Source organism: Nuphar pumila, chromosome 14, assembly GCF_984573655.1.
Source record: "Nuphar pumila chromosome 14, dmNupPumi1.hap1.1, whole genome shotgun sequence".
Taxonomy (NCBI): Eukaryota; Viridiplantae; Streptophyta; class Magnoliopsida; order Nymphaeales; family Nymphaeaceae; genus Nuphar; species Nuphar pumila.
Genome location: NC_143262.1, coordinates 21,997,977 through 22,012,882, shown reverse-complemented (window position 1 = coordinate 22,012,882; position 14,906 = coordinate 21,997,977). Strand labels below are relative to the sequence as shown.

Below are 14,906 nucleotides of genomic sequence, written 5' to 3'. Positions count from 1 at the left end.
TTTGCTCGCCTTCTTGGCTTATCTCGGGTGATCCCGAATTGGGGGTTCGAGCGAACTTCTTAGCGGGTGTTCTGTTGAGAGACTTGTATCCCGTCTATCGAGGTCGGTATCGAGTCATGCGAGACATGTAGATACCCCGATAGCGGATGTGATTCGAGATAATCACATGCATAATGTTGGCATAAGGTACTGTTGTTTCAAAAGATAAAGTAAAGTTGATAAACTTTACATCTTTGTGAAACACTCCTGTTGAGGCTTCTATTGAGGAGTTATACCCCCTTCATCCTAGAGTACTTGTAGTCGTGCACGACACGTCTAGTACTGCGATGATCGGATGAGACGGTCGTGCGACCTCGAACAATGCAAAATGCAAAATGTTGTAATCACATAAATGGCCTCACATTCGCCTTCACAAGCAAGATGCTCGAGTGGTTTAAAGACCACAGCATAGAATGGGTTGTTAGTTAAGCAACCCCTAACGTACCTATTCGCTTCTATGTGTCTGTCAAGGGAGAGGACAGAGTGGTACAAACTCCAATGGACAGGTTGTTAACAACCACCCTACGGGCAACGATCCGGCCTCCCCAGTCATTGGAGTTAGGGGAAAGGGGCTACATTAGTTAGCTCAACACTTCTGCAGAAGTTGGATGCGTCTGTGGCACAGCCTCCTTTGAGGAATCCTCTCTCGGCTAAAGTCGTCCCTTTGGAGCGAACTCAACTAGCTATTCGGGTTATTGAAAATACATAGAATAACAGACGCCCGAACTAGTCTCAGTTGGTTCTACGTTTTGCCTACGCATACCCGCAGGTTCGTAATTATCGAAACATAAGGTTTGTTCACACTGTTCGTTGAGTCGTGAGATTCGCTTGCACTACTGATTCGCTTGCACTACTGCTTCGCTTGCACTACTGATTCGCTTGCACTATTGATTCGCTTGCACTACTGTTTCGCTTGCACTACTAATTCGCTTGCTTGCTCGATAGATCAGTATGCTACTCGTTGAGTTGTGCACGCCTGTCAAGGCGTTACTCTAGTTGGTTAAACTGTTTACGCAGTTCTTTACGGAGTAACAAGGAGCTTCTCATACTAGTTAAATGCTTATAATAATAGCATTATGCCAGTTGCTACATATTAGCATGTGACTTGCTTTATCCCTTGGTCGAACTGTTTGGTGCTTATTGTAGCGTAGCACTGTTGGCTTGCATCTCTTATGATTAATGTGATTGCATACAGCTCGTACTTTACGAACTGGTGGCAACTAGGATTGATGTGGTCGCTTGTCTTATAAGCTGCTTGCATATTGTGATAAAATTGTTGTTGTATGATTGCTTATGAATAGTTTGTGATGTAATGGTTTATGCCTTACGATTAATTTAATTACTTGTTGATGAACTGAGCCATTTTATGGTAATTATATGTTTTACGAGCATTGTTATGAGTGCTTGTCTTATTCAGTTGTTTTGTTTGGCTGACGGGTAGAGTTAGTTACCCTTCGCCCATAGAATCAACTGAATTGTCATATCTGCGCGTTCTCATGTGTCGTTTACACATGCTTTGAGGGCCTATTTGAGGATTGCAATATTCCTTGTGGCAATAACACGATGCGTAGGATTATATGCTTCTATGTGAAGTGATACGATGCATATTGCTGATATGCATGCTTGTGCCCACATTGTGGCTACTGACCCTGAGGCGGTCAATGGTTCAGAGCAGTCGATTAATGATGCATGTATCACTGAGTAGGGCATTGATCTTGTTGTTTGTATTAGTGGCTATCGACCCTGAGAACGGTCATTTGTGTTGATGCGTGTATCGCAATGATTTTCATTGGATATGACATTTGTTGGGGACCCGCTTCCCAAAGGTTTTGCTGTGGGGGTATGTATGATCAAGATCAGGTGACCCGGCTATTGCGGTAGAATCTCTGTGAGGATGTACACTGTCCACGAACGGGTAACCGCGAAGTCGGTGAACTGTGAGGAAGTGTATGGTCAAAGATCAGATATACCCTCTAGGCAGTAATTCATTGTCGGGTCGTATATCTCTCGGACCGAACGATCCGACGTGGATCTTGTGTTTTTGCTTACCATAAAAAGTTATGGTGAGCTGTGACGATCTCCTGAGATTGTTTATGATAGCCAACTATGAATTCATAGTTTTGGCTTTCTGTTTTTGCATGATTACATGCAGGACTCAGATGTGAGAATCAGATCATTAGCGATTTGAGTTAGTGATTATGTTTTGGACCTTTTACGGAAGGGTGAGCTTTTTTGAGAAAGTATGATACCTTAGTGAGTCATAACAGGTGGCAGTTGGCCGCGTAAGGTTTTGAGAGATGAGAATAGATTAAGGTTGTTCAGGACAAAGCGTTTGTTAGAAGTAGTGGGCGACAAATGATGTCTTGATGGTGATTAGATGCAGAGACCTTGTTCTAGGAACGAGGACAAGATTGTTGCATGGTGGTTCACAGCCTACGATCAATTGAATTGTATGTTGCGTTTGTCAGTTGCGCTGCTTGCTTTGTGTTGTTTGCTTTGCACTGCTTACTGTTTGCCCTACTTACGCATTTGCACTGCTTACGCGCTTGCACTGTTGACTCGCTTGTACTCCTTACTCGCTTGCACTACTTATTCACGTGTACTACTTACGCGTTTGCACTATTCACCTACTTGCATTGCTTACTTCTTTAACTGCATATCTGCTTTAAACTGCGTAACCTACTGAATTAAATGTACTTGATTCAGGTTCTTGTAGTCTCTCTTGTGCACCTACTAGTTTTCGCGAAACTAACCCATTCTATGGGTACAGGTGATGATTAGGTACACTACGGGCGATGGCGCGATTGCAAGATGGCTTCAAGACTTCTTCATCCTGCTCTTAGCTCGCGTCCTGGACGCTTGGGTTTGTATCGGATTTCCCTTAGGATATCCGAATCTTGTGAGTTTTGGTTCTTTTAGCTAACGTGCCCAAAGTTGTCAGCTTGCATTATGATTTATCAAAGAAAAATCTTCCGCCGATTTCATAAACAAACTCTGAAGGAAAGAGATATATCTAGTCTCTTGCCTGTTTTTCTGAAAAGGTTTGCAAGTTTGAAATTTGGGGCGTTACATCGTGGGTTCCCAATTGATTTCTCAAATGGTTGATCTCAGTCAGCATGTTTTTAGAGTTTTACAGTAATGTAAGCTTATAAAGGCATCCAAATCATTGTTAATCCTCAATCCTAATTAACAAGGTGCTGAACACAAACTGGTTCAGACCTATCTCATTAATTGGTATTGTTTATAAGAGAGCTGCTAGATTCTCACATTCAGGCTAAAACTGGTGATAAAGGACATCTCAGATAATGTTTAAAAGCCACATAAAATGTGAAAGCACTCCAAAGTATATTTTCCATGGCATTTAGAGTTATATCTTCAAGGCATACATGATGTTACCATTTTTCTTCTAGCAAAACCTAAGATATATATTATTCTTTTACCCTTTATCTGGTAATCAAGGATATATAGCATCAACTTCAACATTAATAGTCCATAACTGTAACTAAATATTGAAAAAAAGGTATCCAGCATGGTGGCAAATGACATTTTCTAGAAGAGGTTTTTGAGTATTACCACATATGTAATAGAAACTAACTTTGCTATCAAAATGCCACGCCAACCGCAGCCAATCATGCTGATGACTATCAACGAAATAGGCTAAATAGGCCAAAGAAGCAATCACCTACACAAAGACAAGGATGAATCAATTGCTTCATATAACAAGATCATTTAAGAGAAAAATGATTTTGGTAGTCACCAGTACAAAGATAGTTTAAAGTGAAATGCTGAAGAGTAACTAAAAGAAGTGAACTAACTGCATCCCCAAGTTTTAGCATTAAAACCAACAATCTACAGCTCTATACTCCACATTATATGAGAATTTCCATATTATTTATTAATTTTTTTATCACTGTGGGTTACACTTATTCAATTACAGCATGAAATATTTCAGCCAATTCTCATCAATAGTGCACAAATTAGTAGCATATAAGCATATAATATTGCAAAAGTCGATGAAATTGAAAAAATAGCCCAATGAAAATCAACAAAGGCATTCAAAGGTGAGAGATGCAAGCAAAAGCAGTCCATGATGTAGACTTATCAGAAGTAGAGAGATAGGCTTCGGATAAAGATCTAGAATTGTAACCTCATAATCATACACATTGCATTATGTAGGAAGATCCCCTAGAAAGCACCAAAACTACAATGAAGGAATACTGCACAGATTAGTTCATCACTCATCTGATTGGACACCAAGCTACCAATTAAAATTTGCTTGCTCAATATCTTGCGTCTAGCCACCCTAGCCTGGTGACTTCAGAATTAACCACAACGACTGATTACATGTTATTTGATCAGTTTAGTTAATTGTTTCACGATAAGTGCCCCTTGTCAGTATTGCTGTAAAACCTGGAAAAAAAAACAAACTTGGATTCGGGTCGGATCTGGACTCAACCTGAGGCTACCGCCTCTCTCTCTGCCTATTAAAGGCAGCGAGGCAAAGGGGGGAGGTTTCTCGAAACCTCCTTCCCCTCTGCTCTCTCTCTCTCTCTCTCTCTCTCTCTCTCTCTCTCTCTCTCTCTCTCTCTCTCTCTCTCTCTCTCTCTCTCTCTCTCTCGTGTCTGCTCGCTGGAGACCTCACGCCGACAACCTCACCACCGCCATTTTCCCCTCTTTGTTTCTCACTCGTCTGCCAACGCCGCCGGCGACCTCCAGGTACGCGCCTCCTCTTCTCCTTCTCCTGTTTTCTCTCCCTCACCTCTCTGTTGTGCAGAGAGGGGGGCTGTGCCGCCTCCCTACTACCCTAAATCATAGGGGAGGGCAGTGCCACCTCCCTGTGACCCTTTTTAGCGAGGGAGGGGCCGAGCCCCCTCCTAATGCCCTCTTTAGGCAGGGGAGGGGTCGAGCCCCTTCCCTGCGTCTCCTTCCGGCAGGGGAGGGGCAAAGCCCTCCCTGTGCTCCCTGCGGCCAAGGGAGGGGTTGAACCCCCCTCCCTGCACCACCTTTAGCAGGGGAGGGGCCCAACCTCCTCCCTGCTCCCTTTGACGACAGGGGAGGGGTCGAGCCCCTCCCTACTCCCTCTATTGGTCAGGGGAGGGGTCGAAACCCCTCCCTGTGTTAAGAATGTAATAATACATCTATATATATATAAATATAGATGTACTTATAGATGTATTCACCATAATACCCGATAGGGGTATTATGGTCTTTTCACAAGTACCCAATAGGGGTACTTGTTTTATTTCTTTTTTTTTCTGTTTTTTATTTTTTGTTTTTTATTTTCTAAAATCGTCTTTTGGGATACCAAAAGGGGCCCCACAATGGAGTCGTTGGGGCCCCCAACGGTCACAATTGTGACCGTTGGGGGCTCCCAACGACTCTATTGGGAGCCCCTTTGGTCTCCTTTTCTTATAAATAGGGGGAACCCCCCTTTATGTTGTATGGCTCTTAGAGAGCTCCTCTTCAATAAAAGAAATATTCTTTTATGTGCGTAGCCTTATTATAAGGCCCTTCGTATATCCCTTGGTGGATTTTCTCTCTTGTGCTTGTTTCTTTTGTCCGTGTTAGACATTGTGAATGCTTTGGCATTCTTGAATTCTTCCGCATACTTCATTACATGGTATCAGAGCCATACGATCTTCTAAGGTAAAATCGTGTCTCTCTCTACTTCCTTTCTTTCTCACATCTTCATTTTGTAGCAATGGAAGTCAAGATCGATCTATCATTCAAACTCAATGGGAAAAATTATGTGGGCATCCGCAATGGAGAATAATCTCAAAGGCAAGAAGCTTTGGGGTTATGTAATGGGAACCATTCCGGAACCCCAACTTAAGCTCACAAAGATGGAAGGAGATCATGAGAAAGCATTTGAAGGCGATGCTCGTCTCAAGGCCATTGAAGATTATAATCACCAAATAGAAGATTGGGAGAGCAACCATGCAAAAATCCTAGCATGGTTTATGAATAATGTCGAACTCAAGGTATGTGCAAATATTGCAAAATTCCGCCGGGCAAATGAAGCTTGGTTTTTTATGAAGGGTATGTTTACCCAAAAGGATCTTGCAAGAGCTTATTTTTTGCAAGAAAAAGTAAGAACCACAAAACAAGGTGACATGAGCATACAAGATTATTATAGTGCTCTAAATCCTTTGTGGGATGAATTGGCTCTTTTAGAGCCTAAATGGGTGGCTATGGAGGATGTGGTACTAAGACAAAAACAAATGGAACAAGATAGATTGTTTCAATTTTTATTTGGGCTTCGTCCCGAATTTGAACAAGTTAGATCCTCACTTTTCCATAGATCTACGTTTCCCCCCTTAGAAGAGGCTATTGCCAAGATTACTCAAGAAGAGACTAGGCATAGCATGGGTAAAAGCATAGAGGAAGTTCTTGCCGTATCTAAACCTGACAATCATGTTAAAACATACAAACCACCTCATTTTGGTAAGCAAGGGAGTGGTGGAAGAAAAATGATTATATGTCATCATTGTTATGAGCCGGGACATATTAAACTCGTTTGCCCAAAGCTAAATGGGGCATTCAAGCCAAAGGTGGCTTCCGTTGAAGAAGCATCCACCAAAGAAGATGACGGCAAGAACGGGGATCTCAAAGATACTCTTGGACAAATCTCCTTGGCTCTCCAACAAATTCTAAAGGCTACTTCTTCCACCTCCGGTGCCGCCATTGCCTCATCATCACCTCTCGGTACGTACTCTTGGATTTTAGATTCTGGAGCCTCTTTTCACATGACTCCTCATGAAAATGCATTAACCAATGTGCACACCAATTCAAAATTATCTTGTGTCTCTACGGCCGATGGAACTTTTCTCAAAATAAATGGTATTGGAACTCTTGATTCTAAAAATGTTCAAAATTTTTTTGTTCCAAAAGTTAGAATAGTTCCTAAATTAAATCTTAATCTCTTTTTCGTTTCTCAAATAGCCGACCATGGATGTGAAATATATTTCTCATCCCAAGGGTGCTTTGTGCAGGATCTCCGGTCCGGGAAGCGGATTGGGCAAGGCCATAGGAAGGGAGACCTTTATTTTATGGATAACTTAATACTTCCAAATACCTCATTTTGTACTTATGTCCAAGACAAAAATATTGAAACTTGGCATAAAAGGCTTGGACATCCAAGTTACTCTAAAATGTATCTTTTTCCTTTTGGAAACAAGTTTTGTAAAGAAAAAGATATCAATTGCAAAGATTGCATTTTTGGAAAAATGAAGTCTACTCATTTTCCTATTAGAACCTTTGTGACAACAAGACCTTTTGAATTGGTGCATTCCGATGTATGGGGACCATCTCCAGTTCTATCCAAAGGTGGTTATTCGTATTATGTTACTTTTATTGATGATTATAGTAAATATGTATGGATTTATTTTCTTAACTTTAAATCGGAAGTTTTTAACTTCTTCAAAGAATTTCATGCAAAAGTTCAAAATCAATTTCAAAGTCAAATATTCATTCTTAGATCTGATTCGGGTGGAGAGTACTTATCAAATAATTTTCAATCATATCTAAAACAACATGACATTTGTCATCAAAAATCTTGCCCAAGAACTCCTCAACAAAACGGTCTAGCGGAAAGAAAACATAGACATATTTTAGAAACCATTAAATCCTTACTCATTTCTAAAAATATTCTTAAAAGTTTTTGGGCCGAAGCCGTGTTAACCTCCACCTATTTAATCAATAGGATGCCATCTTCAAAATTGAACAATATCTCTCCTTATGAAAAACTTTTCAATATGACACCCGACTACAATCGTCTTCGTATTTTTGGGTGTAAATGCTTTGTTCTTTTACATAAAAGAGATAAATTGTCACCTAAAGCAATAGAATGCGTATTTTTAGGATATGGTGAAAATCAAAAGGGCTATAGATGCTTTGACTATAAGAACAATAAATTATTTGTCTCCAAAGATGTGACCTTTTTAGAAGATGAAAATGGATTTGAAATTTTGGAAAAACCAAATGCAATTGATTATATGTTTATCAATGATCTTTTAGAAGACTCAAATGATGATCTTTTGAGTCATCCGGAATTTTTAGAAAATACTCATGATAATGGTGTATCACCAACTAATGGTAACAATCTCCAAGTATACACTCGGCGTGAGGAAGCACAACCTATTAGTGCTTTAGAAAAATTCTTGCGACTTAATGAACCCCTAGAAGAAACCTCTCTTAGGCGTTCTTCTAGAGAATCAATTCCACCTAATAGGTTTGTCTCATATGAAACTCTCTCACCTAAATATAGAGCTTGTCTAATTGCCTTGCATTCTTACTATGAACCTTCCCACTATAATCAAGCAAAAAATATTCCTCATTGGGTTGAAGCAATGAAAGTTGAACTAGATGCTTTAAATAAGGCTAAAACTTGGGAAATAGTTCACCTTCCTCCAAATAAAAAAGCTATAGGATGTCGATGGGTCTACAAAGTCAAAACAAAAAGTGATGGTTCCCTAGAACGTTATAAAGCTAGATTAGTTGCTAAGGGATATTCACAAGAATATGGCATTGATTATGAGGAGACTTTTGCCCCCGTGGCTCGCATGACAAGCGTTAGAACTCTAATAGTGGTAGCATCATCTAAGAAATGGCCTATATTTCAATTAGATGTTAAAAATGCCTTTCTTAATGGTCAGTTGAATGAAGAAGTATATATGAACCATCCGCCGGGAATTAATGTTAACCAAGGTCAAACTCTTCGGTTATTAAAAGCTTTATATGGTCTTAAACAAGCCCCTAAGGCTTGGTATGATAGATTTAGTGCTATCATGTTAAAATTGGGATTTCGTTCATGTTATATTGACACTGTTCTTTTTGTTAAACGTGCAGGTAATAGTATCATCATCCTTCTGCTTTATGTTGATGATATGATCATCACTGACAATGATGAAAGTGGTATTCTTAATGTTAAAAATATGTTAAAACATAATTTTGATATGTCTGATCTGGGTTTTCTCAGGTACTTTCTTGGTATAGAAGTAGCATACTCTCCTCGAGGGTATATATTGTCACAGATGAAGCTTGCTGCAGACATATGTTCCAAATCTGGGATTTCAGATGACAAAAAGGTGGAGACTCCCGAGGTTATCAATGCTAAACTTCGACTGGAGGATGGAGTTCTGCTGGATGATCCTACGCCCTACAGGCAACTCATTGGCTCCCTCACCTATCTGACTATCACCAGGCCGGATATTGCTCATGTTGTGCACTCTGCAAGCCAATTTCAGCATGCTCCTACATCTGTGCATATGAGTGTTGTGCACCGGATCATTCGATACATAAAAAATACTTTGACTAAAGGGCTATTCCTATCATCACTCTCTTCCTTAGACTTACTGGCTTATACTGATGCTGACTGAGGAGGAAACCCAAATGATCGAATCTCAACTACTGGCTTTTGTGTTTTCCTAGGAGATTCGCTAATTGCTTGGAGGTGCAAGAAACAGCAAAAAGTCTCATTGTCTTCTACTGAAGCAGAATACAGGGCTATGGCAACTACTACAATGGAGCTTGTGTGGCTTCGAAGTCTTCTTCAAGATATGGGAGTCGAAATTACCGGTGCTTCGAAGCTTTGTTGCGACAACAAAAGTGTCATCTACATTGCCAGCAACCACACCTTTCATGAGAGGACTAAGCATATTGAAATGGACTGTCACTATGTACATGATGAATATCTTCGTGGGACAGTTACACTGCCATATGTCACTTCAGAATATCAACTTGCAGATTTCTTTACCAGAGCCCTGTTTGCTCCTCGCTTCTTGTTCCTTCTTGATAAACTTTCGGTTATCTCCCTGTAAAGTTTGAGGGGGGTGTTAAGAATGTAATAATACATCTATATATATATATATATATATATATATATAAATATAGATGTACTTATAGATGTATTCACCATAATACCCGATAGGGGTATTATGGTCTTTTCACAAGTACCCAATAGGGGTACTTGTTTTATTTCTTTCTTTTTTCTGTTTTTTATTTTTTGTTTTTTATTTTCTAAAATCGCCTTTTGGGATACCAAAAGGGGCCCCACAATGGAGTCGTTGGGGCCCCCAACGGTCACAAATGGTCACAATTGTGACCGTTGGGGGCTCCCAACGACTCTATTGGGAGCCCCTTTGGTCTCCTTTTCTTATAAATAGGGGGAACCCCCCTTGTATGTTGTATGGCTCTTAGAGAGCTCCTCTTCAATAAAGGAAATATTCTTTTATGTGTGTAGCCTTATTATAAGGCCCTTCGTATATCCCTTGGTGGATTTTCTATCTTGTGCTTGTTTCTTTTGTCCGTGTTGGACATTGTGAATGCTTTGGCATTCTTGAATTCTTCTGCATACTTCATTACACCCTGCACCCTCCAGCGATAGGGAAGGGGCTGAGCCCCCTCCCTGTACCCCCTGTATGCAAGGGAGGGGGCGAGCCCCTTCCCTGCGTACCTTTTGGCAGGGATGGAGCCAAGCCCCTCCCTGTGCCCTTGTTTTTTTTAGGGGAGGGGCCGAAACCCCTCCCTGCACCTTAAGTTTGGGGAGGGAGGGGCCGAGCCCCTTCCTTGAGCCTTCTTCTCCTTCTAGTAGGCAAGGGTGTTGCCCCTGCCTCTACTAAGTTCGACAGGCAGGGGTAAAGCCCTCTGCCTCCCCCTTTTTTTATCGACGGGCAGGGCCCTCGCCCCTGCCTCCTTGCTCCTTCGGCAGGCGAAGCCCCCTGCCTCCCTTGTTTTTGTTAGGCAGGGCTTTACCCCTGCCTCTCTTCCACCTTGTCAGGCAAGGGCACAACCCCTGCCTACTCTCATTTCGGAAGGCAGGGGCGCAACTCCTGCCTCTGTCCGATTTTTCGGAAGACAGGGGCGCAACCCCTGCCTCTGCCTGAACCGTCGATAGGCAAGGGTGCAGCCCCCTGCCTCCCTGTTGTTTGCTAACAGCAGGTCAGTAGGGGCTCGCGGCCCCTGCCCCTACTTCTTTCGCGTTCAGCAGATTCGCAGGGGCACGATGCCCCTGCCTCTGCTTCTTTCACGTCAGGACAGCGGCAACGCCCCTATCGTCTCTACCTTTCTGATTGAGATAGCATGTTGACATCTTGCTTTTGCCGCTCATACGACGGATCCCGCTCGCGCCCCGCGACCCGACCCGTTAATCGCTTACACTAGCAGACGCCAACAAGCTGGCAACTCTCCAAGGTAGGGGAGGATTGCACGAAGGACTTGGACATTTGAATTGAGTTCAATTAACTAAAAAGGATAATTAAATAAATATATATGCATATATATATATATTTATATGAATATGTATTTAACTCAAGGACGCAATTTCGCGATCCTTGTCCTTTACTTTCTGTCATGTCTTTACTTTGTCGTCGCGCTTTGCGCCCAGGCTCTTGTTTTGCTCATTGCATGTTCTATAAAAGACATCCTCGTGGAGGATGCAAGAGGCATTTACCACTCTCCCTCTTGCGACAAGAGTTGAGTCAAGAGCTCAATGATACATCCTCGTCTAAGAAGAGGGATCCCTAGCAGGGATCCTGACTTTTCGAGTGAGCAGTCCTACAAAGTAGACTTGAGAATTTAGGGAGCTGCGCAAAAGCATCAAAGACTGCCCAAATCGAAGTATTTGGAAGGATGTGATTGGCTGGTTTTATTCGTTTGTTCGACATATCTCGGGTAACCCCGAATTGGGGCTTGAGTGAACTTCTTAGCAGGGGTTCTGTTGAGAAACCTGTATACCGTTCATCGAGGCTGGTATCGAGTCATACGAGGCATGTAGATACCACAATAGTGAATGAGATTCTAGAAAATCGCATGCCAAATGTTGGCATAAGCTGTTGGCTGTTTCAAAAGATAAATAATGTCAAAAGTAAAGTTTGAGAAATATTACATCTTTGTGAAACACTTTTGTTGAGGCTCCTATTGAGGAACTATACCCCTTTAATCCTAAAATACTTGTGGTCGTGCACTATACGTTAGTACTGCGATGATCGGAAGAGATGGTCGTGTGACCTCGAACAGTGCTAAATGCACAACACTGAAAACACATAAAAATGAGATCGCCTTCACAGGTAAGATGCTCATTTGGTCAAAAGACCAAGGCATATAGAATGAGTCATCAGTTAATTTACCCCTGATGCACTTGGTCGCTTCTTGTAGTCTGTCAAGGGAGAGGACAAAGTAGTACACACTCCAATGAACAGGTTGTTAATAACCACCCCACGGGCAAAGATCCAGCCTCCCCAGTTATTGGAGTTAGGGGAAGGGACTACCAGACATTATCTTAGGTGGTAGATCTCATGGACTTCTGCAGAAGTTGGATGCATCTGTTGCCAAGTACCTGTCTTTGGGGAATCATCTCTCGGCTAAAGTTGTCCCCTTAGGAGCGGACTTAACTAGCTATTCGGGTTATTGAACATAAATAGAATAATAGACGCCTGAACAAGTCTCAGTTGTTTCTACGATTTGTCTGCGCATACCCGCATGCCAGTAATATTGAAACATAAAGTTTGTTCACACTGGTTGATGTGTCATGAGATCACAGCTTACGATCAAATGAATCATCATGCTGTGTTTTGACAGTTGCACTGCTTACCTGTTTTAAACGGCTTACCTGTTTAACTGCATATCTGCTTTAAAGTGCTTAGCATGCTGAATTAAATGTTCTTAATTCAGTTTTTTCTAGTCTCTCTTGTGCACCTACTAGTTTTTCGCGAAACTAACCCATTCTATGGGTACAGGTGATGATTAGGTACACCACGGGCGATGGCGCGATGGTTTGAAGATTTCCTTTTCCTGCTCTTAGCTCGCGTCCTCGACGTTTGTGGGTTTTGTCACAGATTTTCCTTTGGATATCCGAATTTTGTACTATTTGAAAACTTCTTTAAATGAAAGCGGCTTTTCCAAGTGTTTTGCAAGTAACATGTGTAGTGAGTTTTGGTTCTTTTAGCTAACGTGCCCAAAGTTGTCAGCTTGCCTTTCTAAATTCAACAAAAAAATTATCTTCTGCTGATTACATAAACAAACTCTGAAAGGAAAGAAATTTTCTTCTAGTCTCTTGCATGTTTTCTGAAAGATTCGCAAGTTTGAAATTTTGGGGCGTTACAATTGCAGGTGCTTTGCCCGCTTAAAACAGATGCATGTTAGTTTTGCTACTAGCTCCCTGTCACAATGGCAGGCACCTGTCTCTAAGTTTTATTGCTAAAACCCACATGCAACTCTATACCTAAACATCATACATGAATCACCATGGTTTTCAAAAGCCTTAGCACTCTTGAAGTGCACTTATTATGACCACCATGATCAATAATTACAACATTGAGATACTTCAGCCAATTCTTATCAATATACACAATTTTACTGTCATATAAGCATAAAATAAGTGTATTAGTCAAAGAAATTAAAAAAACTCGATAATAATTATGAGGCAACTAAAGATATGCATAAACAAAGAGGTATGGATAGGTCTGCACTGATGTCCATAGAGTGATACCACCTCAGGGCCCATCATATCTTTAGCCTAAATCCTACAACAACAACAACAACAACAACGGCTTCATCCCAAAACAATTGGGGTCGGCGATATGAACCAAAAAAGAAAATCATTCTGGGTCTTCCACATGAATCCTTCTCCTCCAATCATTTCAATCTAATGCCATGTCCTCAGTGAGGTTCAAAGCATTCATATCCTTTCCTATCATCTCCATCCAAGTCTTCTTAGGCCTACCCCGACCTTTTTTAACTAATATATTTTCCCATTTCTTCATCCTTTCTAACTGAAGCATCATTAGGCCTTCGCCGAATATGTCCAAACCGCCGTAAACGATTCCCTCTCATCTTATTTTCAATGGATGCAATGCCTACCTTCTTACGTATCTCCTCATTTTGAATCTTATCTTTTATTGTATTTCCACACATCCATCTAAGCATACGCATCTCAGTTACACTCATTTTTTGAATATGATGTCTCTTGGCAGCCCAACATTCTGTACCATATAGTAAAGCGGGCCTAATTGTCATCCTATAAAACTTTCCCTTCAACCGCAATGGCATTCTACGATCGCACAACACTCTAGTTGCACTTTTCCATTTCATCCACCAACCTTTATCCTATGATTTACATCTCCATCAATTTCTCCATACTTTTGAATGATAGATCCCAAATATTTGAAACAGTCATCCACCGGTATTTCTTGCTCACCAAGCTTCCCTACACACCCATCACTACTTCGTTGCTTACTAAACCGACATTCCATATATTATGTCTTACTCTTACTCAACTTAAAACCTCTTGCTTCCAATGTTTGTCTCCATAATTCTAACTTAGCATTAACCCCAGCTCTAGACTCATCAACTATGTCACATGGGTGCGAGCGCGGGTGCGGGTGCGGGGATTCGGCACTTCCAAAAAACCCGGGTGCGGGGGTGAAGCAGGGGCAAAAATGTAATATATATATATATATATAAAGGGGGTCGGGGGAACAGGCGGATTTTTTTTTCAAATTTTGCAGTTGTCAGCTGCTGTCAGCACAGACAGCTGCTGCAATTGATAGAACAGCTGTTGTAGCTGACAGCAGCTGACAGACAGCTGTTGTCTGCAGTTGACAGACAACTGCTATCTGCAGCTGACAGAACAGTTGTTGCAACTGACAGACAGCTGCTGTCAGCATAATTTTTTAAAAAAAAATTGCAGCCCATTTGGGCAAATTTTTAACAAAAAAATCCCAAAAAAAAAATAGACCTTAATGATCTTGGGTGTGGTCAACGCACCCAGGATCGGGTTGACCGCACCCTTTGCCGCACCCGCGTCGAGTCGCGTCGACACGAGTGCGGCACCCTGCTAGCCGAATCCCTGTGACATAGCTCATCAATCA

The 14,906-nt window shown here is 41.6% G+C and overlaps 1 protein-coding gene across 1 annotated transcript in view; it reads right to left on the bottom strand.

The window, feature by feature from the left end:
* The window catches only part of LOC149816608 (uncharacterized), a 115,349-nt gene that overhangs the window by 80,743 nt on the left and 19,700 nt on the right, over positions 1–14,906 (bottom strand). Inside the window, exon 4 of the mRNA XM_089986643.1 lies at positions 3,613–3,721. Coding sequence (XP_089842769.1) covers positions 3,613–3,721 — 109 coding nt within the window. The remainder of the gene's footprint in view (positions 1–3,612; positions 3,722–14,906) is intronic.